General features: G+C 38.4%; 1 protein-coding gene across 12 annotated transcripts in view; it reads left to right on the top strand.

Moving 5' to 3' along the window:
• The window catches only part of ADGRL2 (adhesion G protein-coupled receptor L2), a 157,672-nt gene that overhangs the window by 71,098 nt on the left and 62,062 nt on the right, over positions 1-24,512 (top strand). For all 12 annotated transcript variants that reach the window (XM_054515702.1, XM_054515703.1, XM_036387530.2 and 9 more), the window contains exon 3: positions 14,727-14,940. In XM_054515702.1, coding sequence (XP_054371677.1) covers positions 14,727-14,940 — 214 coding nt within the window. The remainder of the gene's footprint in view (positions 1-14,726; positions 14,941-24,512) is intronic.

The raw sequence follows: 24,512 nt of genomic DNA, 5'->3' as shown, positions 1-24,512 counted from the left end.
GCTCAGCCCTGCAGAGCAGCTCTTGAGTGGTTTGAAGGCCAGGCAGTGAGCTGAAGTTTGCAGAAGCACAGGAGCAGCACCCCACTGCTGCCTGCTGCAGGCTGGCACAGCCAGAGGTGGGATGCCCTTGCTTCCCACAGCTGCAGGACAAACTGCCTGTGTTTCAGTTCATATGATGGGAGTAGCAGGCTGGATTCAGAAGAAGAGCCAATAATGCTCTGCAAAAACTCCCCACATAATAGCAAAGTTTATTGAAGTCCAGAATTTAGTGTTATAGAGGATAAGAGGTTTGAAAGCTTTGTTCAAAATTGCAGGAGTCTAAGCAAAAAGGTGAAGACAAAAGATAGTGGATAGAATACAACTCAAAGGACATAAAAATTCTAAAGAATTGACAAATCAAATTGGCCACCTGGAAGATTGTTCAGAGGAGAAATATCAGCTTATTATGGCTTCCTACCAACAGAAGAAACAGAGGTATTTTTTTCACAGTGGATTATGATGGAGCAGGTCCTGGGTAATATTGAACTCCTTTTCCAGCATGATGTGTCACTGGGAAAGCCAGTGACACCATTCTTTGAATCTTGAAGTGATTCAAAGATGTGAAAATCTTTCAGATGTGAAAAGATTCAAAATGTGAAACTCTTGGATGATAAAAACAGATTGTCACAGAGATGTTTAGCCCTAAAGGTTCAAGATCACTGAAATTTAGCAAGAGACATAAAAATAAACTGGTTCCTGTCATTGTGCTCAGGAATCCAGACTAATTTTTCAAATAAGAGTGAAATAGTAGTAAGAGTGTGCCATAGTAAATTATCTGTAAATCAGCTACAGGCCTGTTTTTCTTCTGATGGATGTAGATGTGTATTTTGCAAATGAATGTATTTATACTCAAATGGCTCAATCATTTACTTCTGTGTTATCTTTTCTGATGGAAACTTTTATTATCTTTTTTTTCTGGTAAGGCAATCAAGTTTTAGAGGCATCTACAGTCATACAGAGAGTAATGTGCATTACTGTAATTGGTTGTTACTAATCCATAATTGTACCTTTTTAACTGGGATGACAACTAGAGGGGCTTCAGTTCTTAAATTATGTAGGAATAATTCTTCCTATATGTGATTTAAGTTTTATAGCTGTAAGAAGCATTTGGATTAAAGACTATTTTGAGCATATAAGAAGAGGCAGGAATCCACTTCAGCCTGAATTATCTCATGATACTCTGCAACTATGAATTGTTTTGGAACAAAGGTCAAAGTTGAAATCAAGCTCTCTTAGCTACCAAACACCAGCATTATATTTCCTTGGAAGAAGAATATGGAAGGGATTTGGACTGGGTTGGAGGAGAGCTTAGTTTGCTTCCATTGAGCCTGCTGTGGAACAAACATTTGTTGCTTTTTATGCACTGCATGTCTACAGATCTGTTGAACAAAGGATTTTACCAATGTCCTTAGTTAATGTTTGAATAGTTGAATATTACAGCAGCAAAATTGTATCACACCATATGTTTTGATGAGATGTTTGGTTTATCTACCAACTTAACAAAAAAAAAGATGCCAGTTGCTAGAGTCAATAAAACTAAATAGCTGTCTCTGAGTAGTAGCTGAGCAGACAGAGGAAAATGCTGTTAGCACACCCCTTTCAGTAAAAATGATTGAAAATAAATAAGTAAATTACCTTTACCCAAATGTGGTGTCAAGATGAAGTTTTGGAATTATGCAGTGAGCATCCCCAGTGTCCCATTGAAACTTGGATCCTGAGCTGAATCTCTTACATTCTTTATATACTGAAAGAAATGGAGATCATTAGAATGGTGTACAGCAAAGGATTAAAATCACAAGGGTGTATCAGTCTTACTTCTTCTAGCATGTTTTGCTAACATTAAATTTATAAAAATATATTAAAGGAAATGGTTTTAGTGGTTGTTGCTTGGAACAGATTAGGAATGAAAAGAAAATTTATCCATTAGTAAAACAGCAAGGAACCAGTCAACTAGTTGCAGAAGATTCAAAGAAGAATCTACAGGAAATTTTTCTGGTAGTCTTTTTCTCTCTGTAGTTCTTAAAGGGAGTTTATATGGGCTTTTTTTCATTCTCACAATTCTTCCCTGTGTTTCTAGATTTTCTTTTCCTTAAAGTCAGCTGGGAACATAATGTACTTGCCTGTTGTTCCTCCTATTTCCTTACTTTGAAGATACTTCCTCTAAAATCTGCTTCAGGACTTCTTGAAGGATGAGATAGAGACACTAATATAGTTATCCTCCTTTTTTGGCCTTCCTGATGTTGAAGCACTGAGAATTGCTTATGCTTAAAGTTTGGTGCTTATCCAGTGGCCATGTGTGATTACACCAGAAACAGAAGGAAAAAACAAGTTTGGATATGTTTATAGAAGGTAATTATCATCGCAGAGGAAAAAGACAATGGTGCATTGAGCTATCTGAATGACTTGGCACGGAGTCAGTTTTTAATCTATTTTGTTGTGCTTTTGAAAGCGTATTTGTCTTGTACTTCCCTTTCCCTCTTCATCTCTTTCATAAGCATCTTACATGTCCATGAGTGAAACAAATGGCTGATTCCTGCTTCCAGAAGTGCTTAAGGGAGTAGGAGCACAAGGGTTCTGGAAATACCTGGGACTGGTGACAGGCTGTGATAACCAGGCTGCAGATGTTAGCAGCAGTAAATTAGGAACGCTTTCCTAGTAAACACAGCTGCTGTGGCGTTGCAGAGCAGTGTCTGGCTGGCTGGGACTGGCTGTCCCGTGTCTCAGTGAGGAGTTGATGGGGCTGTGCTGGAGCTCAGTGGTCCATTCCCATCCCTGTCTGCAGGCAGGGCATGGATGGCGCCGAGAGTCGCCCTGTGCGTCCCCGCTCCGGCGAGCCCCAGCTCTGCCTGAGAGGAATAGAAAAGCCACTTTCTCAGTCTCTGACCAGAATGCATGATAAGGCTTGATGTCAAAAAGGGCAAGATTGGGCTCACAGCAATTATGGCAGAGGCATACTGGTTTCCTTGACAACCAGATTGAGGATTCTTTGTGATTTATTATTTACCACTTCAAACTCTCAATCTCTGATTTAATTAGGGAGAAGGATTTCCATAAGTTCCCCTCCCTTCCAAATTTGAATACCCCCACATTATTGCTACAACCAGCTACACCTATCCCACCTTGATGTGGCCATAAACCAGCTACAAATTTGGCTCCATGTTTAGCATTTGGAATATTGGTCAGGTTGCTCAGACAGCAGATAACAGAAATTCAGTGGATGTTATGGTGGGTGGTGACTTGTTAATCTGCACTTACTGGCAGGAATACTAGACCTCCTAACCTTCTCCCCCACCCAGTTTTTCAAGGGACTGCAACAAGTGATGCTTTTCAATTGTCCTTAGAGCTATGGGAAAGATAAAATATCTGCTAGTGTCAGTTTCCCTTGCTCGGACGATTCACATTATTTTCTCCTTGAAGGCTTTATTAGCAATACATCAGCCACTGTTGTGTAAAGAAAGAGTGTATTTTGATACTTGAGAGCTTTTTCTACTGCCAGTTGGATAGCTATTTGAAAAGGAAAATATCTCCTAAATTGTGGCTAAAGTTGGGGAGTACAGCTAGTCTATTCTAACTTGAGATGTATTTCTAATATTTATTTCCCATGTTTATAAAGCATTGACTGAATAGTGATCTTCAGTGCCCATTCTAAATTTAGTAATTCAGAATAGAAGTCTGAACACAATAATATAAATAATAGAGATTTTTATTCAAATGTCACTGGCAAATTTGTATCATTATTCATCAAGATTGAAATTGGGTCTTCCAAAGGGCATTTTTTGTCAAAGTACTTCCCTGGGTTGTGTATTTTTTATTTCATATTCAGCATGAGGAGTCTGCTGCATTTAATAAAATAAAATGAAGGTCACAGAAGATCACTGGTTTTCCCATAATGTGTCCCAGTAGATGACTGGAAAAAAGGTAGTGTTTGAAATGCATTGAGGATCCTCTGTGCAGACTGTGTAGAAAACTTGTGTCATTTTTTAATTATAGGGAGGACTTCTTGGTTTAATTGTGTTTTTTTCACTGCATGCAGTCTTTCAGCTGTACCATTCCAGTTTTAATTTCAAAAGTGTATACACGTTTTAGCATCTCCACCTCAGGGAGTTCCTGAAGTGAGTCAATAGGTGTTGCTCTTCCCGTGGTGGGCTGAATGTGAAGCTCACTGAGTCAATAGAAAGACTCACAGTGACCTAAACACTCTTTGTGTCAAGTTCTGGCTCACTCATGCACCAGTGCCCCATTAGGCTGTTGAGGGAGGCTGGCTGCTGAGGGAAGATGCTTCTTTAAAATTGAGTAGTCTAATGAAGCTCATTAATGCATTTTTCATTAGAACAAGAATATTGAGTATCCAGGTTAAATTCTAAAGAATCTGTCCTGCACTCACTGAGGTTAATGACAAAGCTCCCAATGATATTAGTGATGCAGGATGAGAACTTAATTGAGGTAATTAAGATTCTGCTTACCTAAAATTCCCTATTATTTTCAAGTTGATAAAATATTACAAAATTGCTACTATGAAGAGTTGTATAATGTTGGAGCTCAACACATCCTTCAGAGATGACAGCAATTCAGTGGGAGATAATACTATTTCTGTATTTTGCATTGATTCATGAAGTGCCCTCGTAGTCTTCTAGAGGCTTGTGTATGTGAAATCCATTGTGGAAAATAGGGTTCCTTTTGGTTTTGGAGCTCAAACATTGCCTTTATTGTATATTTAAAGTGGGCCACACATTGCTGAATCCCAGTAAGGATTTGAAGGTCAAATTCAGCAGTGGCAGAGATAGAAAAGGCACTGCAGTAGTACTATGGCATTGTTTAAGTTGCAGAGAATAGTTTAATTAAATGCAGCTCACTTTGCAGTACTGCAGACTTACTAAAGTCACTGTTTGGACCAAAAGAAATGCTATTTGCTTACTGAGTAGAATAGATAGGATATCCAGCTGTAGTGCCTTCCAGGGAGTCTAAAGCCCTGTTATAAACGACTGTGTCAGGATGCCTAATTTAAATAGTTACCCTAACACCTGCTCATTCCTGCTGCCTTTGGACACCCCTAACCTGCTCCTTCCCTCCTTGGCATCCCCAGCAGATTAACAATTCCCTCCTCAATTACGCTGCCATAATGGCCACTTTGATCATGCTCTGAGCTCGATATGGAAATTACCTTGATTAAGAACACTCAGCGCTGCAGAAGGCAGCAGCAGGGCTGGGAGGCGGGCAGTGCAGAGCAGAGTGCCCTGGGTGTGCACAGCTCTGGGCACTGAGTGCTCCCCTCTGCCTGCCAGGATCCATCCCTCCCCTCTGCCTGCCAGGACTGCCTGCTTGTACACCTCAGTGATGGATCAGGAGAGCACCGTGCTCTCGGGAACAAAGCCTTGGTTTAGGTGGTGTGGAAAAAAGTGGAGCAGTCAGGTCTTCTATGCTTCACAGCTGTCTCCTGAGATGCTTGCTTTAAATATGTGGGGAAAGAGTTTTTCAAAAGAAAACTCTGACCTGGGACAGTGAAGCACCATGCAGATTAATTACTGAGAAAATTACCTTTCACATCTGTAGTAATGGTGCAGCACTTCTATCTTGCTGGTTTTGAGTTTATATTTAAGTACCTACCCTTTCCTGGGTGTGGTGCAGAGGTTTCCTAGCCCTTGCCTTCATTATGGGTTGCATTAAGATCAATGCAGAGCTTTAGAAACACAGTCTTTCAGCTATTAGATGTGTGCTTCTAAATTGAAGGAATCAGTAAATGCAAAGTTTTCCTTTTTGTGTTGTGCTACAGTGCCTGTTCATGCCTCTTGTTACTTTCTAATATAAATAGTATTAAATATGGAATTCTTACACACAGTGATGGAAAATTGCTTAGTTACTGTCTTAGAGATTTCAGGGATCCTGATTTTTCATTTATTTCATTTGAGCCTTCATTAGCTGATTCTCTAAAAGCTGAGAGCATTCTTGCCATACACATTGTGAGGGTTGGTGAGGATTCCAGGACTGAAAACCAGAATTCAAACTCAGAAGCCCTGAATTTGAGTCCTGGTGGAATTTAATTATCCTGTCCCTTTATCTCCCTTGTCTTTCATGTTTGCAATGAGGCATATGGATATGCCATTCCTTTACAGGTGATTAACAGCAGTTTGACTGGTGGAAAAGGTGCCTGTTCCATTTATTTACTCTGGAAATGGTACCTGTGTTGCTATTCTTACTCCCTGCTGCTCAGGGAGCAGGTCACAACTGCATATATTCCACAGGAGTTTTTAATTACCTCCTTGTTTACAAAAAATAGTTTTCCTTTCTTTATGCAATTTATTATTCAGAGGATTCTCTTAAGTATGTATGTTCCTGAATTATTTCATGATTCACAGAATGTGCCAGAACCTTAAGTACATTGTAAAAACTGTGTGGTACATCCCTCTTCTCTCTATAATGGTGTTTTAAAAGTCCACAAATATTTCATAGAAGGTAAGGTCAGGAAGAAAGCCATTCATCACATGGCTCTTCTTGTTTTCAAAAGGTATGACTGTATATTTTGATTTAATCTGCAGGATCCTTGCCTTTATGTTTCCAAGGGTTCTACTTTCTACCCCTGAGTTCTCTGAAAAGTTTCTGAAGCTATACTTACAAGAAGGGGGTTGCTGTGCTATTTGCATGCTCATAAGCACTCTTTAAAATTAACCACATAACTTTTCCACTATAAATTATATTGTCACAATTGACTCCACCCCATCATTTTACTGAAACAAAGGAGAGCATATGAACTCTTATATTATTTCTTGATTCCATTTCTAATATATATGTAATTCTGTTTGTAAACAAGAAAATGTCCCATTTTTAAGTTTGCAGTTGTGATCTCAAATACTGCCATGTGGTAGCAATTGTATGATAATTAAATCTATTATTTTTTTAGCACTAGGGCTATATTTGGTATTTTCAACCCATAGCAATTATAGAATTAAATCTTATTTAAAATGAGCCAGAATTGTCAGGTATCTTAGTGAGATTAAATGTTTTACTTTCTTACATAGGTCAGGGTATAGCTTGCTAAGGAGGTGATGTACACAGGACACTAAGGGTTATTATTAGCCCCCAGCATGTCACCTGCTGGGATGATTTGGCTTTCACCAATGCACATATTCCCAAGGAAATGATACATCTCTGCATGGCTTCTATCAGCCTCTGAGGTGACAAGGCTTTGGGTTTCTTAAGGTGGGAAGAAAATAGTTCTTTTGTCAGCTGGCCACTCTGAATACTGATGATGGAAATTCCCCTTTCTTCCTCTTCCTCTGGCCCTCCCTAACACATGGTTTCCAATCAAAAAATGATTGCAATAACTGGAAATATAAATTGTTGTCAAGATACACTTTTATAGAAAATAAAAGCATATTTATTTTTATTCTTCTATCAGTATCCTGTGCAGAGGAAATAATTCAACGGGAAATCCTGTTGAAACAACATTTCTGACACATCAGCCTTTGTGTCTTACCTCCCTTTTTAAGAGGTTGTTTCTGATTCAGAAGCTTCTCCTTCCTGACAGGTGGTGTGCTCAGAGAGTTCACAGTAGGTAAACTGGAGATAACCTTCAGCAGGGCAGGTTTACAAAGACCATGGGACTTACTTGCCTAGAGAAATTTTGAAGATGCAATGTTTTTAATGGCAAAAAAGAAAAGGGTAGAGTGTTTTTTGTGAGCTGGCAGAGGATCAAGTGTGTATGATGTGAAGGAAAAAAGGAAGGAGATTCTTGCAGCCTGAGAACAGACATCTGGCTGGCAAAAGAAAAGAAATATCATTGGCAGATGAATACTGTTTTAAACTGGGATAATTTTAGATCAAGAGGGCAAAGTTTTGCTCTCATGCATACAGCTTCACTGAAAGGGATGGGAAAGGTGCATGCATATGAGAATACAATGTGGTGCTAAGTGAGAACTGAAGAACATGTATTTTTACATTAGATATTTAGACTTTCATGTTTAGATCACATGGTTTCCATCTGCCATATGTAGGCATTGCTAAAATGCTGCCAGGAACCAGGCTCTGGTTTGGTGACTTTCATTAAAGGAATTAGTGGTTTCTCTCCAGTTTCAGTGTGGCTGGATTCAAAGTGCAGAAGCCCATTTTCACAGTTTAGCATTAATTAGCACTCTAATGGCAGCCTCAGCAGGCAGGTGAGGGATTAAATGGGCATGAAGACCAACCTATCTCTTTTCCAGTAGTGGCAATTCCTTCAGAGTAGGGTCGAGACATAATGGGCTAATGTGGGGATGTGTGCATGGCTGCAGTCTGCCCGTTCTGCTTCCAGGTGACCGAAGCACTGTGCTCTGCAGGTCTGTCAGTGTAGCACTCATCCCTGCCCTCTGTTCTCTCCTGCTATTAAAGTGCACACACTCTCCTCACACACACCCAAACCCTAACAAAAACACAATCAAAAAAAGCCCTTTAATTCTGCTGGCTCCGAGAGACACATTCTTGCCCTTCTGAATGAGGGGTGAGAGCTGTTTAGGAGAATTTAAATGAGATCCTTGCCAGCAGTACACAGGAAGGATCGACGCTGTTAGATTAAAAGGCTGAGATGCTGCTGCTCACTTTAGGTTTTGCTGAATCATTTAACAAGGTGCAGAAAGTAGGTAAGCCCTGACTGTTTTTTGTTTTTTTTTTGCTGAAGAGAGCCTCACAGGGTTATATTTGAGAATTGCATGGAGACTGAAAGCATAGAAGGAAAATTGTAATAAGTTTCAGTGAACCTGGAAGGCAGGACCCATCCTGGTGTGAGTCAGAGGGTGTAACACTGGCTTCTCTCCTGAATCTCATTAAGCAGACATACGTACTTTATGTTTATGTATACTGAATATTAAGTATATAATTACAGAAAATTACATGCCATTTTAATTTTGCTGCTCACACTGAATCTTGAAAAACATTCAAACTTGTAAAAGATTTTTAAAATTTTAATTTTTAAAAGGCTAAATCATGTTCAAATAAAATGTGAAAGAATACTATAAAAGCCTTCACTAGTTACTTAATATTTCTAAAAGCTATTATTGATAGGACTTCATATATCCATTTTGTAAGAGACAAGCTTCCAGACTTTAGTTATGCAATTGAAATATGAAATGTCTGAGAAGCAGAATGCTAGAAACCAGTGTTAAGTATCTCCCCTCACAGCTCATTTATTCAGTGAAGAAGTTGCCTGGCTTCAGTGTAATTTAAATGGTCAGGTCTGCTCCTTAGGACTCCATGCCTCTTTGTTAAAGTTCAAATAATGAGATACTTTCATGTACTTTGTTTTGAGATAATCCCATTTTTATGAATGAGTTTAAAAAAATGAGGGAGGTGTCTCTTAGTAGAAATTAGTTTTCCTTTACTAAAAAATCCCTTTTCTCCCCATGTCTGCTCCATTCAGCATCTTAATTGACAAGAAGGACTATATACATAAAATGGTAAAATCCAGCTGTAGGAGGATATTTTTGAAGTGATCACTTCCTGCCTAATTTGACCCCGACTGAACAGTGGGGTTTTGTGTGCTGGGCTGCAGCACAGGCTGGCTGTGCACGGCTGCTGGGTTTCCCTGCAAGAGGAGCTGAGTGCTGTGAACTCCGGGCCTCTGAGCACTGTCAGAAGCTCTTACTGTGCCAATGTAATCTTTTAATAGACATGCTTGCCAGAATGACTTTTTCCTTCAAAGATAGAATGAGAAAGCGCAGTTGTCATTTAAATTGCCTCTGTCTTTTGTAGTAGTTGCTAGCGTTCTGTTGACCAGGGTTGGATAATTTAAAAGCTGTTTAACAAAATAACATGCTTGTCTGTGTGAAATATATACAGTGCTGAGAGACTGGGAGAAGTCTCCCTTGACAGAGTTCATGGGATTCTTTAGAAACTGCAGGATGCTGAGACTTGTCTGAGGAATTACAAAAGCTTTGAGGCGCCCATGTTGAGCATTTGCATGATTTTCAGATGGCAAAGTGTGTTCAGCTGTCTTCGCGCACCCTCCCGTGTGTGCGTGCGTGCACTTCAGGGGAGAGGGAGAGGATTCTCGGCACAGTTTTCATTGGGCTTTGCATTTGTTAAACATATATTATTGAAATGCTGCCCAGGACACATCGCTTCATCTCGTGTAGAACTTAAATCATCATGTTGCATGATATGGTAAAATAAAAGAGATTGTGAAAGAGACAACTGTAAACATTCTGTTTGAAAAGATGTGCTCTTTTCAAAAGACCTTTCTGTTACAGCCAAATAACACAAGAAGCAATATTTCCTTGCTCACAGAGACATATATAGCTATTTCTGCGGAGATTTGTTTTGGATTCTCAGTTCTTCCAGTATCTTCATTCTTTGAAATAATTTTATACTTCCATGTTGACTTTCTCTGTGCTTTAAGTTTTAATCAAAGGTTCCGTGCTTCTGATGTCGAGTACTGATGTTAGCCTGTTTACATTCCACCGTTTTCCCTCTGTATTCGATGAACATTCAAATGTGGTGGTGCCTTTTTGCTTTTATCTACCAAACTTAGCACACTCTCTTATTATTGACAGCTCAAAAACATGGTATGCTAGTGGGCAGGATGCTGTGAATTATTAACTTTTCTTTGCACTTTGACAAATTTAGGTTATCTTTGTAAAGAGAAATTGTTTTTCTGAAGGAACCAAGACAGTAGAATGGTAAATAAGGCTTTGCAAACTTAAATTAAATTTTTTTAGCCAGATTTGAATTTCCAAAACATGATTCTGAAGTAGGGTTCTTGTACAGGACTTGTACTTTTCATTTCATAGACTGAAATACCAGAGGAGAAATTTTGATTGTGATTTTTTCCTTTCAGTTTGTCTTTCTTATATGGATTGATCAATAAAGAATTAAAGAATGCATATTGCCACTAAACATCCCCTCTACCTTTTTTTCTTAGAAATGCAATTTCACAAAAGCAGTTTATTTGCTCCTTTCAATAAAGAGTCTGCACTCAACTAAGTTGTGAGCAGATAAAATGTGCAGGAAACGTGTTTGCCAGGAAGCTTTTCTATAATCAAAACGGTCAGCAGGACAGAAACAATGTTTTTTTTTTCTCATGAGGTGTTAATCTTCTTCCATTAAAAAGAAAAAATAAATTAAAAATTGGCATACAACACTGATTAATATACTCAAGCATGAGTGAATCAGAGACAGCATATGTTGCATTGGGTAATAGACGCTTGTTTGAGTTAATGTTTAGGTTGTGCTGGAAGTCCCAGCCCAGGCACCCAAAGGCCTTTGCAATCGGGGAGCATTTTGGGCGGCAGACAGCAGGAGCAGTGTCATGCAGGGCACAGTTTGCCTCGAAGCAATTAGCAGGAAGAGGAGGAATGTTGATTTCGGCTGCCGGAGGACAGCCAAACAAAGTAGGTTTGTTCGAGGTTCGGTAAGACAAGCAGCAGGTTTAATACAGCTCGGCTAAGAAAATACAGTGTTGGGAATACTCCTGCTGAATTGCATTGGAGATACAAAGTTACTGGTGACAACAGTAATTATTGACAGACCCGCATACTTAGGTCTAAAAAACTCTGGAATGATGCTGAAGCATTCAGATGCCGGTTGTTCACACTTCCATCCCCTGGCAGTGCATCTGTTTATCGGGAATTATCTCCTGAATGTAAATGAATTTCAGTCCTAAGTCATTGCACCTGTTGCCAAGAGGTATTTATTCCAATCACTTGCCTAAAGCACAGGGAGTTATTGCTTGACGTTTTATAGCTCCAAAAAAAAAGCTGTCGTTTCAAAATCATTTGTTCAGAGAGGAGAAAATGGAGCAAAACAGTTCATTTTACCCTAAGCACTGCTATTTGGCAGTATTCACATTTGCACGGCACAAAGCTGCAATATTGATTTTTCGCTTACAGGGCCTCCCACAAGTTCTTTCTTCGATTGTCAGGATTGCAAGATGGATTGAATTATACTTTGCTTGTTGATATACTTATTTTTTCTTTGGTGATAGGAAAAAATTACAAATAAAGCTTCAGCATAAAGATCATAGCGGCTCCGCTAGTGGACTTTGAATTTATTTATTTTATTTAGTTAAAATTCTTTCTGCACCACAGAGATTTCTTAGAGCAGCATTCCCACCTAACACACACTGCATTGTTTTGCTTTATTGCTTGCTGCTTTTGCAATGTAACACCTACGTTGCAATCTCAGGTGTGTCCTCTGTTGCCTGCAAAGTGATCTAACCTTGCTCTAATATTTTTAATGTTTGTCCTGATACAGAACTTCTTGCGGATGCCTGCAGGGGGAAAAACTGCAGGATAAAACACATTCATAGTCACTATAGCAGCTGCCATAGATGATGAAGTAAGATTTGCAGGCTGCTGATTTCTCTGTAGCATAACTGCAGAAGTCTTGTGTTTGAATTCAGAGTATTTCCTAGCAGAAGTGGCGCTTGTGCTGCAGGATCCACAGCAGGGGTCAGTGCTGGTCCCAGGGAGCTTTGTGTGGCTTTGTCAGGCCCTGGCCCCATAACTATGCTGAGCTGCTGCTGCACATGAAGCCACTGACACCTCAGCACCTGTACCCCATGCCCCTTCCCTCCTGCCCTGGTGCAAACACCTCTTTGGACACAGCTGTAGGTGCCGTTCCCCTTCTTGCTGATGGAAATTCAAAAAGTGTGAGAGGGGTGGACTCCCCCAGCCAGGCCATGGTGGTGCTGCAGGCCATGGAATCCCGGCTGAGTGCAGGAGATACAGGCACCATTGCTGCCAGCAAGAGGGATGAGCTTCCTGGGGATGGCATTAGATTTGACAAGAGTAGTAGGATGTAGGAATGGCAGTGGCTAGCAGCATTATATTTGGTCCCACCATGGCTGTTGTGATGCTAATTAATGAAAGGAGTTGCTGTATTCAGGTGTGGTGGGGACTCTGCATGTAGCCCTCCCTGAGCTGTGAGTGACTTCTGTCTTCATTGTATTAATTTGCTGCATGGGAGGAACGTGCAGGGCATTAATGGGATGGATTTGTGTTTTAGCTCTTTCCAGCTCTCAGCCCATGACACCTCAGCAAGCCTGTAATCATGGAGTTTGTTACTGCTCATGGTATGTGCAGCCACACTGAGGGCCAGGAGTGAATCTGAGGTGGAGCTTGATGCTTTCCACAGCACTGACTCCTTCCCTTATTAACAAATACTGAAGCATAGCAGTAACAGTACTGGTTTCCTGTAGGATATGGTTCCACAAAATAAAAAGGCAGACCTGGCCACTGGGCTCTGTTCTCCTTGTGGCTGGGCAAGTTCATGCCAGGGAGCCACATCCTTATACTTGTGTGATCACTGCAAAAAACTTTTGCCGTCTTAACAGATAAATATCTGCATCTAGTAGGAGTTTTAATACACAGAATTCAATAGAAAAAATTATAGCCTCTGGTTCATGGGAAAATTTACTATCAAGGGGTTATCTCAAGTTGTTCTTGATTTTTTTAGGTACTTTCTTCCTTGCTTCTTCCAGTGCATCGTACTTTTTAAGAAAGGTTTATTTTCTTCACTTCAAAAAACCACAGAGCTCCAACTTTCCATACTTAGCAGCTATTTCTCTTTGCTGTCACAACTGGTCTCCAACTGAGCTTGCAGAGAAATATTAATGGCCCTGGGTTACTGTATTATGAAGGCATTTTTAAAAAATAGGAAGTTCTCCTGAAAATTCAGGATTTACTATTTTAAAGAAATAGATTTCTAACACTGCCATATTGCCCAGCTTGTTTTCCAAAAGTCACACAATTTTGTAAGAAACAGAAATACTGTTTAATAATAATCCATCAGTAACTGTGTACAAGAAACTGTAGTATGCAGATAGTTTTGTTCTGATGTAATATATTCTTTTGTATTAAAAAAAGTCTCTAAAAGACTAAGTATCTGGATGAATTGCTGAACCTTGTTCTGTTTCTAAAGTATTTTATACTGCTTCATTGGAGAAGTTACTTATTTTTACGAATTCTATTAAGCAGAAAAAAACATGTTAAAAATTAAAATTAAATGTATTATTTTTGTGAGAAATGGGGAGGTTTAATACAGTACACATCTGCGATTTTTGGTAGTGCTAATTTCTATATTTGTTTCAAAATCCTCTCTATATGTAGTTAAGTTTATGTAAAAGACCCAGTAAGGAGCACTGGAGTTCAACTAGGTGAAGTGTCAGCATGTATATTTGGATCATGTCCATGCTGAGGTCACAAAATAGCTGAGCAAAAGTAACCAGCTCTTCCTGGAGAAAGGGAGACACAAAGTAAAAAAGACTAATGAAGTTGGAGCTACAGCTTTGGGCTTTTTTGTGGTTGTATTGTTTTCTTTTTTAAAATCACTTCTGCAAATCCTGCCTGCTCTGCTGCTTCCTGCTTCCAGACACAGCCTGTCTGACTGTGCTCAAGGACTGGAGACAGAAGCTGAGAGAAAAGAGGTGGAAACTGGAACGTGCAGTGTAGCCATGCAGACAGGCACCACTGTCTGCCCTGCCCAGGATTAGAAGCAGTGAAAAGGAATTTCCTCTTTTCCCAGATTAAGGACACAGCAGCCATGGTGTAGGGATGTGACAGTTCCATGAAGGACGCATCACTTAACATGGTACCAGGTCAAACCGTGTAAAGTTGCACTTCCTTTAGCACACGAGAGTTGGTGCTTAGGTGGCAGAGAAAGAGGAGTCCAATTCAGTGTGTCCTTTAGGCTCAGCCCCATTTTGTCCTTGTTTTTTTCCCAAGGTTTCAGCCGAGCAGCACTCCCGTTTGGTTTGGTGAGGAGGGAGCTCTCCTGCGAAGGCTACTCCATCGACCTGCGGTGTCCCGGCAGCGATGTCATCATGATAGAAAGCGCCAACTACGGACGGACAGACGACAAGATCTGTGATGCTGACCCCTTCCAGATGGAGAACACAGAATGCTTCCTTCCAGATGCCTACAAAATTATGACACAAAGGTAAAAGTACACATATCGTGGTATGTATACTAACGTGGTATGGAGACTAACGAGGAAAAATGTCTGCATTAATAGAGAGGTATATGCTGTAAGAAATGTTGAGTTGTGATTGCCACTTTGCTATTCAGGTAATATTGTTTCTATCTAATAATATTTAAAGGAAATAGAAACTACCGGTTGCAATTAGAGGTTTGGGGGTTTTTAAATTCTGTAAACAAACATTAAAAAGCAGAAAGATAACTTCAAGGAGAATGAAACAATTCAGTTATTTGGAGATTCCCGATCTCCTTGTCTTTCACGGGGTCAGATAGCCCTGAGAATTTTTCCGAATGGCTGCTGTATTTTTCAGTAAATGCAGTAAATCCCTGCCGTAGTTCCTAATAGTAGTTCCCTCCAATGGAAAATGTCAGAATGATTGCATGCCAGGATGATTATATGTCATTATACATGTGTGTAAGAGCATACAGGTGCATATAAGCAGAAGCTAGTGGCAGCGCTTGACATTCAGAGAAGACAGAAGAACCAACCAAGAATCATAAAGCCATTTAGGTTGAAAAAGACTTTTAAGTTCATTTAATCCAACCATTAGCCTTGTGCTGCCAATTCCACCTCTAAATCATGTCCCCAACTGCCAATAAAAGTATTTTTATTGCAAAAGGTGCATGAGAGCTCAGATTCACAGAAAGTCCTGTGCTAAAGGCTGTGTATGGGCAGCAGCCACCTACTACTGACAGTTGTGGAAATGTCAGCACAAATAAGTCACTGGCATTGCTACTGCCTTAAACTAAAAGCCTGAATGAGTTCAGGACTGGTTGGAAGTTTTCCTCCCAGTGCCTTTTTCCTAGGGTGAGTGAAATGTGAACAAAAAGGGGATGGGAATAACCTGGAAGCTTTCTGGTGCCCGTACACAGGTGTGTCAAATGAAATATGCAAGTTGGACTGCCTTCTGTGCTCCATTTCCTCTGTTCTGTTTGAACATGGTAACAATTAGTCCCATAGTCACCTCTCAAAAATAGCCTTCCATTTTGATTTACTGATTCACTTAAGTTGTCGTGAGTGGGATTCTTAAAATTTTTTATCATTTTTATATGAATATGCAGATATTTTTTATTTCTGTAGTCAAATATTTGGGCTGGATCTCAGACTTCAATTTCAAATGCTGGAGGTAAATTGAGGATATCAGGTCTTTTATTTCTTGTTCTGTGTTGAACTTGTGGCTTGTTTTGTGATCAGTAAGGGAAAGGCTCCATCGCTACACTGTTAAAAAGGTAATATAACTTCTTTAAATCATGTTTGAATTATCTTCTTGTGGTTCAAGTTCGTAGTTGTTAATTAGATCAAGCCAGATTTCCATCGAGACTGCAGCAGCAGTGTCATCATCCTCTAATCTGTCAACTCCCTTTGAAACCACCTTCAATTGCTTTTGTAAATGTAGTGCCGCTCTGTAGACTTCCTTGTTGTGTAAAATGCATGTTGTGTTTTGATCAAAGTCTTCCTTATGTTCACTGCAAATATACAGATTAGTGTAGTCAGAGACAAATATAGAGGCACAGTCTTGCTTGAAGTGACATCAGACTGTTACTGAAAAGCTGAAATTTCAATCTTTCCCTTTCAGTTAATCAGCTGTAAAAATATGATAGCAAAGTGTATTTTTGAACTTCCCCCATCTTTTACTCTTATGCTTTGTTCAACATTAAACTAAAATTGTGATCATATGGAGGACATTGGTTCAGACTATGCTCAAAGAGTTTTTCGTTTTTGTTCTATTTTTTTGTCTGAACAAATGGCAAAGATCATTTGACACTTTGCTTTCTATTTTTGTCTGACATTTATAGGAATTAGGAAGTTTGCTTTCATAGTTTTCTTTCTTAGATCTTGTCATTAAGTAGAAAAGATGTCTCTTGTCTTGCTTAATTTTTTCCAAAATTGTACAATTTGTCCTATATTGCAAGCATAGAAGAATGTTGCAAATTTCTTATGAAATATTAAAAGTTCTTATATCTCACTTATAACTGCATCGGTGATTGTAATTTTTTGTTGTCTCAGGCAAATTGTTGTTTGGTACTCAGCACATGTCCTTGATCTGATATATAAAAGTAACACATCAGCTGTATTTTGATGGCAACGATTGCATAGAAAAATCTAACCTGAAGGACTATCAGGTTCATTTGTTTTCCTTTTTATTTAATTGGTTAGAACTTTTGATGACAGTGAAATCTTCTTTACCTTTAGAAATAAGCAGCAATAGTTTCTATATTTCTACTTAAAATCTTGCAATATTTACTTTTAAGGACCTGTTTTTATCACTTCAGTCAACTGTGTTACCACTGCATTTGACCACTCAATTCAGTTCAGATGTACAGTTAAATGTAGTTCTGCAGCAATTATTAAGTGCTCATTATTCATTTGCAACATTAATCCACAGCTTTTGCACAGCAACAGCATTTTCTGCACTTACAAGGTGAAAACACTGGCTTAATGAGATCAATACTGTGAAATCTGAAGACTGAAAAATAAGATGAGGTTTCCAGTTTAACACAAAGCCATGTAATCACGTGCCCTGCTCCCCTTCCAGAGAACTTGAGATAGTAGCACACAGACCTTGCCAGTGTCCACTGATGCATCAGCTCCTCTTTCTCAGAATGAGCTGCTACTTAATCTTTTCTACCTCACCCTATTCTTTCTTTTCAGCATTTCTCAGAAGATTTTTAACTTAACGCATTCCTAGGAAACCTGACTAGAACACTAATGACTTCATTGCTTTGCTTTTACCTCTGTAAAATAGTTATTAAATTTTTAGTCCCTGATTGAAATTACATCCCAATTATTCCAGAATAAAGTCTTTCAGATGTATTTAGATTCTATGTAAACTTCAGACTGGCATGGTTGAAATTAAAGCTTTGAAGAAAGAGACTAGACCTTTAGAAAATCCTTCTCCTCTTTCACACTTTTCTGATAATTAACCCCAGCGTTTGCATACCATCAAGTTTGAGAGATTCTACCACATGCTGCAGTTCAGCACAGAAATAAGCTAATTTCTGGAATATTTGGTGAGCAAGTAGCATAAGTAAGTGGCAGAGGACCCATGTTTCAGGCACGTTTTAGTTCTTAAAATAGTCCAACTCCTCTGTGCTCTGCTGTCCTTTAGCAGGGACAAATCTCCTCTGTTTCCTTTTCATTTAAAAAGAAATTAAATGAACAGGGAAGCAGAAGATGCAAAGCAGCCTGAGGAAATTGCTCTAGTTGCTTGCTTATAAAGTGCATTTGTGTGGCTGTAGCAGAAACTGTCATGAAACTTTGAAGTTGATAAGGCTAATGCTGCTTTTTATAGGCATGGCAGAGATTTGAAAATTAACAGCATAAAATTCACTCATGACCTCGTATTATCCATTTCTGTGGCAAGCGGATTGCAGGTGGATCTTGTGAGTTCTGTTTAAACCGCCTGGGTGTTTATGAACATTTTCTGTCTCCGGTGTCTCCTATGGTCTGGACCATAGGTAAAAGAATAACAGATATTTAATAGATATTTCTAGAAATGTGCTTAAAATATAATTCAAATCAAAGGTCTCTTAGGTATGTAATATTATAGTGAAATAATAAGATGCTAAGATGGATTCTTGCATGCTGGGATTATTCTTTTTGAATTACAATTAGGAGTTGTTTAGTAGGAATAATTTTTCCTAGTCCTAAATTTTTTGTTTAGGGGAAGTTCAGAGTTATTTGTTTTCACAATTGGATAATGATCTTTGTGATTCCAGGACAGTGAAATTAGATTTTTTTTTTTAATTGACTGTGTATTTAAGTATATACTTGGATGGTGTGGCAGATAATAATTTGGAATTATATAATTTTAAATCTTGATAAACCCCATATTTAAAAAATGGTGGGTCTGTTCCAATCTGTACACCTTTTTTAAAGCAATTGTAGTTATTACTATTGTTGGGGCTAGTAGAAAATTAGTATTTTGTATTTAAAGAAAATTAGGCCTATTCACTCGGAATCTATGGAATCATTCACATAGATGAAAAATGCAAACATTTACTTTTTACAGCCAAATTAATATAAAGTTCAGAAGGAAAACACTTTTTCCCTTGTTATACAGGGTAAAATAAAATACCTTGAACTTTTAAATAATAACTGTATTTTCTCTGATCTGATACCAAGAGTATTGTTGTAAATACTGAAAGAAGAAAATTCAAAATGTTTAGACTTCTTTTGCAAACTGTGTAAACATCTACATTAAAAAAAGTAGTCTCATGTTGTGATATTCAGTTTATTTTGGATTAATTTTTGATCTGCAACAGAAAGGCAGTTACATCACTTCTGCACTGAAATAGCCTTTAAATTCCATTTTCAGCTACAATTTATACTAAAACTGTGGCTTTTGTTTACTTTACATCTTTGCTAAGCATATTTAATCAGTATAATTTTGCTTTCTAAATATGCACAAACAAGGCAAACCTCATTTTCCATAGGTAAGCTTAAACATAAAAATATGTCGGGTATAACAGATGAACTTAGGCAACTGTAATTTTTTTAGATACTCTTCCCTTTTAAAACATTGCTGCAGCAAAGTAAAAGGATTGAAAGAGGAATAAATCCTCTTCAGCAGTGTTTGTTTTTTTCTGTCGCATCTATCCTGTCCTATCTATAGCACAGGCAACGCATGTACCTTCAATTACCATGTCCATCATGACACCAGTGAGGAGTTCACGCCTGGGTTTTTGTTACCATGAACTTTTCTCCCATGGCAATGCTCTTAACCTGTTCCGTCCATCATCCCTCTGCAGACAGCTGCACTTCAGCAGAGGGTTTCCACAACATGAACAACATGCCCCTGCCCTGCTGAGTGACCAAGGCAGGGCTGAAGGAAGCAGCACATCCATTCCTTCTCCCAGGATTTCCTAATGTATCCCATGGGAGATTGGAAGACTGGAGGTGTTCATTCTTTTCCATCTATTCACATGTCCAAGAAATAGGTCATTTTGAAAACTCCTATATATAAAGGAGTGAGACATTTTTGAAAGAAAACAAAATGAGTTCTATTTCAAAGGGGACTCATCTCTCAAGCCCTCTTTCCTGTTCTTGCTTGTCAGGTCTGCAGAGAAAGCACTGTCACACCATATTAGTGTCCTTTCAAATGAAAACAAGTTGGTCTGTTCTGTAATGTGAGTGGATAAAGCAAATCTTCCCCTGGACTCCAAGCCTGGGTGAAATCTATAACTGATGAATCTCATTCATTGTAGCAAAAAGGTGTAATCAAAAGGAAACTTGGCACAGGGTGTTTTGCTGATAGAATGCAGAGCGTGCTGTGGGTCACTGCAGACCTGAATTCCAGCCTGTGCAAGATTTCCAGAGAGAAGCATTTCAGAGCCTCTTTCAAAAACAGCTCCTTCAGCCAGGACCCAGGGTTGATTCAGTGTTTAAACTGCAGCACACTTCAGATTGGCATTTCTTGGCGGTATGACTTACAGCCTTTTTCATGGGCTGGATTTCATCCTTTGCCATTTGGAGCTGCCTGTAATTGAGGCAGTGGCACACTGCACTTCGGGGGTCTGCCAGGCTAGGCAAGGGCTCTGCTGACCCCTGCTGCTATCCTTGCTTCTTCCCTTGCTTTTCCTTCTGCAGCCAAAGGTTGCCTCTCTTTGCTAAAGATACTATCAGGTGAAAAGTGTTTTTGAATAAGAGGTACAGCTTCCCTTTTTCTGCTTTCTGCATGTCCTTTTCCTTTTTATGTCAGAGAAATCCCAGTGCTGATGACAGGGTACACAGGCTGTTGTGCATCGGGTACGTTCTTGGAATTTGCACACATCAGAAGTTCTGTCGTACTGATGCTGATCTCACAAACAAGGACCTTTTGCTCTGGCATGCCAGTGCTTTCTGTTCCAGCTTGCTTACAACTGCTTCACAAAACATTTACCATACAACATCATCAATATTAGACATTTTTTTCTTAAGCAGCCTTTTAAAACAAAGAATTCTATTAATCTGAAATACATCTTAGTACAGCAGTCAATCCTGTGACTATTTTGATGTAGCAGAAGCTTAAAGTGCTCTTTATTGTGAAATTCAGCTTTTCACGATACCGAGCTGTGGCCAGATTGATTTTTGTTTTGCTTTCTATGTGTTAGTCACAAGACTTAGTTATGACTCAAATACGAAGAGAAAAGCAGAAATATGTGTAGTGTGTTTTCATGAGCAAGGTATAATCACAGAGCCTAGAAGGTTCCTGAAACACACCGCAGTCAGTGGTGTTATTACAGCAGAAAACAGTAATACCCATGACTGAGAAGAACCTTTTCTGGCATTGTGTATTTTCAGTATCATTAATTCTTAATATGAAAGTAGTAGGTCTAGTTTTATTCATTAAAAATAGGGGGATTTGTTAATGGGGTTTTTCTATCATGGCATTACTTAGTAAATGAAATAGAAATCCTCATATTACAAGCTCTTAGCAGTCAGGTGAGGGGAAATAGCTGTCAGTGGTACTTGATCATCATTTTGCAGTGTGTTCTATTTTAATTTCCTGCAGAAGAGATTTTACTACACACGTGCAAACACATAACACAGGGGCGCGTGGCTGTAGTTGCAACATTGGACAGGCTACAAAGGAAACAACAAAAGGATCGTTCATACCAACTAATTACATTTAAATTTTAGATTTAGTTTGCTTCAAAAAGTACGGGATTCATTATTTTACTAGGGTGTAGCTTGATATTCTATTTAGCGTTTTCATATCTTATATTCAAGTAGTTTTCTTCCTTTATTATTGGCAAAACCACAATCAAATTCTTCTTAAGTCAGCATATCTCTTATCTGCCAGGATCATATATACACACTCATCAGTCTTTCCTTGCTATTCATGGGGCGAAAATAAATGTAACTAACTGTACCTATACATACATAAAATTTTGAGTATTATATGCTGTTGCTTGTGTATTTGAGCTTCATATAAAATACGTGCTTCAGCCTGTGAATTTTCTTGTGGTTTTTTTTCTGCTTGCTGAAATGAGCTTTACTAGGTGCGCACACTGTTTAGCCCAGTTCATCACGTACTATATGTTTTGGGTATGTAATTGCCTCTCTTAGTAATTTGCTAATTTTTTTAGAGAACTTGACTGAGACAACATTGCTTAACCTTCAGCACCTTTCAGTTGAATTTTGTGTCCTCTTGAATGAGTTTGCATGAATTTTACATGGTTTTCATATTTCTAGTCTAGCCAATATAAGTTCCTGGTTCAGTTGCAGTCAGAACTTTATTATTAAAAAGTTCTAATTTACTTATATATTGCTGCACCAAATTTAGTTCATATAGAATAATAATGTAATAGTTGAAACCTATTAATTCCTCCCACCCCAATAAAACCTCTATAATACTTAGCCAAAACAGCTACATTATCTGATAAGTTGATTTAGGACTTTATACATGTGTTCACATAGCCATTTATCTCAACCCTTTCTGAGGAGACCTTTATTAAGCTGTGATGACTGCTGAATATGAAATGTAACCAAGATTATTTTTTTATTCAAATATAATTTAAATATTCATCAAAGAGGAGTTATGCTTGAAACTGACAGAGACTATTAACATCAAAAAATATAATTAACTGCATTGGGTATCATGAAGCAGAGTTAGCCAAATAGCCGAGAGGTCTAATTGCTCTAGAGTCTGAGAAGCAATAGTTTTATTTTATACTTTTGCCGTGGAATTAATAGTGATGTGGTTTCCTACGCGAGGCAATTAAAAGCTGCCTGTTAAGGTTCATTGCACTATAGGAAATCTGTTGAATATCACTTAGTAAACAGAACTGACATGGAAAAGGTACATGAAGATGGGCAGAGCAGGGTATAGATCATAAATTAGGACAGATTAATATGAATTAAATATATGTAAGTAAATTATGAGTACTTTCTAGTGTTAAAAGTCGGCAGTAGCCATGAAATGGAAAAGTTTTCATTAGTAACACAAAGGAAATGGAATTTAAAAATTATTACAGTGAAGATGTTTAATTCAGAGGAAAGAAATAGAAGAGTAACATGGGTTTAAAAATTAAAAACTATCTACAGAGTAGTAGAGAAATTAGCAGATCTCATATTCTGTAAATGTCTTTCTGCCACAGAATAATCTCCTACTTACAATAAAAAGAACCTTCTGACCTTTGTGGCTCAATTAAGCTTTTAGTTGTATTCAACAGGAAAAGTCTTCTTTATTGAATCCCATAGATTTTGCCTGTGCCCAGAGTATACATTCTAAAAAGGCATGGCCGTATTCGTGGTATTTTGACATCAATGAGGTTGCTGAAATGGAAGAGTTCAAGGATCAAAGATACAAGCAATGGTGCTATTTTACAGCATTTTTTTTTCCTCTCTAATAATAAAATTGCTATTTAATTGCTTAATAAATGGGCCATGATTACTGAAAGACATAGATAATTTCCTCTTTCCATTTTATCTTCTCCATATTGCAGAACAATAATTAGCAAAAATACTACTACCACAAATGAAAGAAGTTTTTTATTTTTTTTCCCTTCATGTAATAACTGTGAATGAAAGGAGTTTGCATGTGTGTCTTTTAGTCTAGTATGATACTCAGCTTCTATGGTTTTTAGGAAGCAATCTAAACAACTAATGTCATACTACTAAAATAAAATCACACAAAGAATTCAACTAGAATTCCTGCTTTATATAAAGATTGGCTGCCTGTTTCATACATTATTTAGCAGGCTTACCCTGTTTATATCAGTGACATAAGAGTGCGTGCTACTTTCTCAGAAGAGCACTGTCTTTGCCGCTTCACAGCACAGTGCCTTGTACTCCCAGGCTTGCACATGGTGTTAGCAGATATTTAAAGCACTTCAGCTTAACATTTTATAGGTCATGATGAACTGAGCCTATAAAACAAGTTACTGCAATGAAGTTAATGCAGTCTTAAGAGTGTTACATAGACCGAATACTCAATATTCAGGATATTTTTAGCCCACTGTAGACATATCAATGGGAAGGAAAGGTTCTTACCATGAGGAATTTATTTCCATTCCAACCTGATTTACAATACACTTGCAGTACAGAAGCTTTGCTACAAATTTACTATTGAAAGCCATTTTTTCAGGTTTACCTGGTAATACAGTAGCTATAGGAAACCTTTGAATTTCACCTTCTTCTACTACACACACATATACACATGCAAAACAGAAAAAAAAACAAGAGAAGAAATTAGGCAGAAAAATAATTTACTTGGGCAAGCTACTCTGACCAAAGTCATGCACCTTGAACACCTTGGAGGAAGCATCCTCCATCTTACTCGTCAGTGACACCAACCTGTACAATGTTTCATCTGGCAAGATGGTGTATTTTGCTGTTGTAGGTGCAAAGGCGTCTATATTCCTTTCTTAGTAGTAATCTGTGATCTTAAACCTTACCGTTCATTGCTTCTCAGATACCTTGCTTCTTGTGATATACATCTATATAATGAAGGAGCAATTTGGAAATGTGTTTAATACACACATTTTTGCAGCACTGTAAAATTGTTTTGCCATAACTCAAGAGTTTGTGCTCTGTCTATTAAATACTTT

This window comes from Molothrus ater, chromosome 9 (assembly GCF_012460135.2).
Source record: "Molothrus ater isolate BHLD 08-10-18 breed brown headed cowbird chromosome 9, BPBGC_Mater_1.1, whole genome shotgun sequence".
NCBI lineage: Eukaryota > Metazoa > Chordata > Aves > Passeriformes > Icteridae > Molothrus > Molothrus ater.
This window is presented reverse-complemented; position numbering and strand designations above follow the sequence as displayed.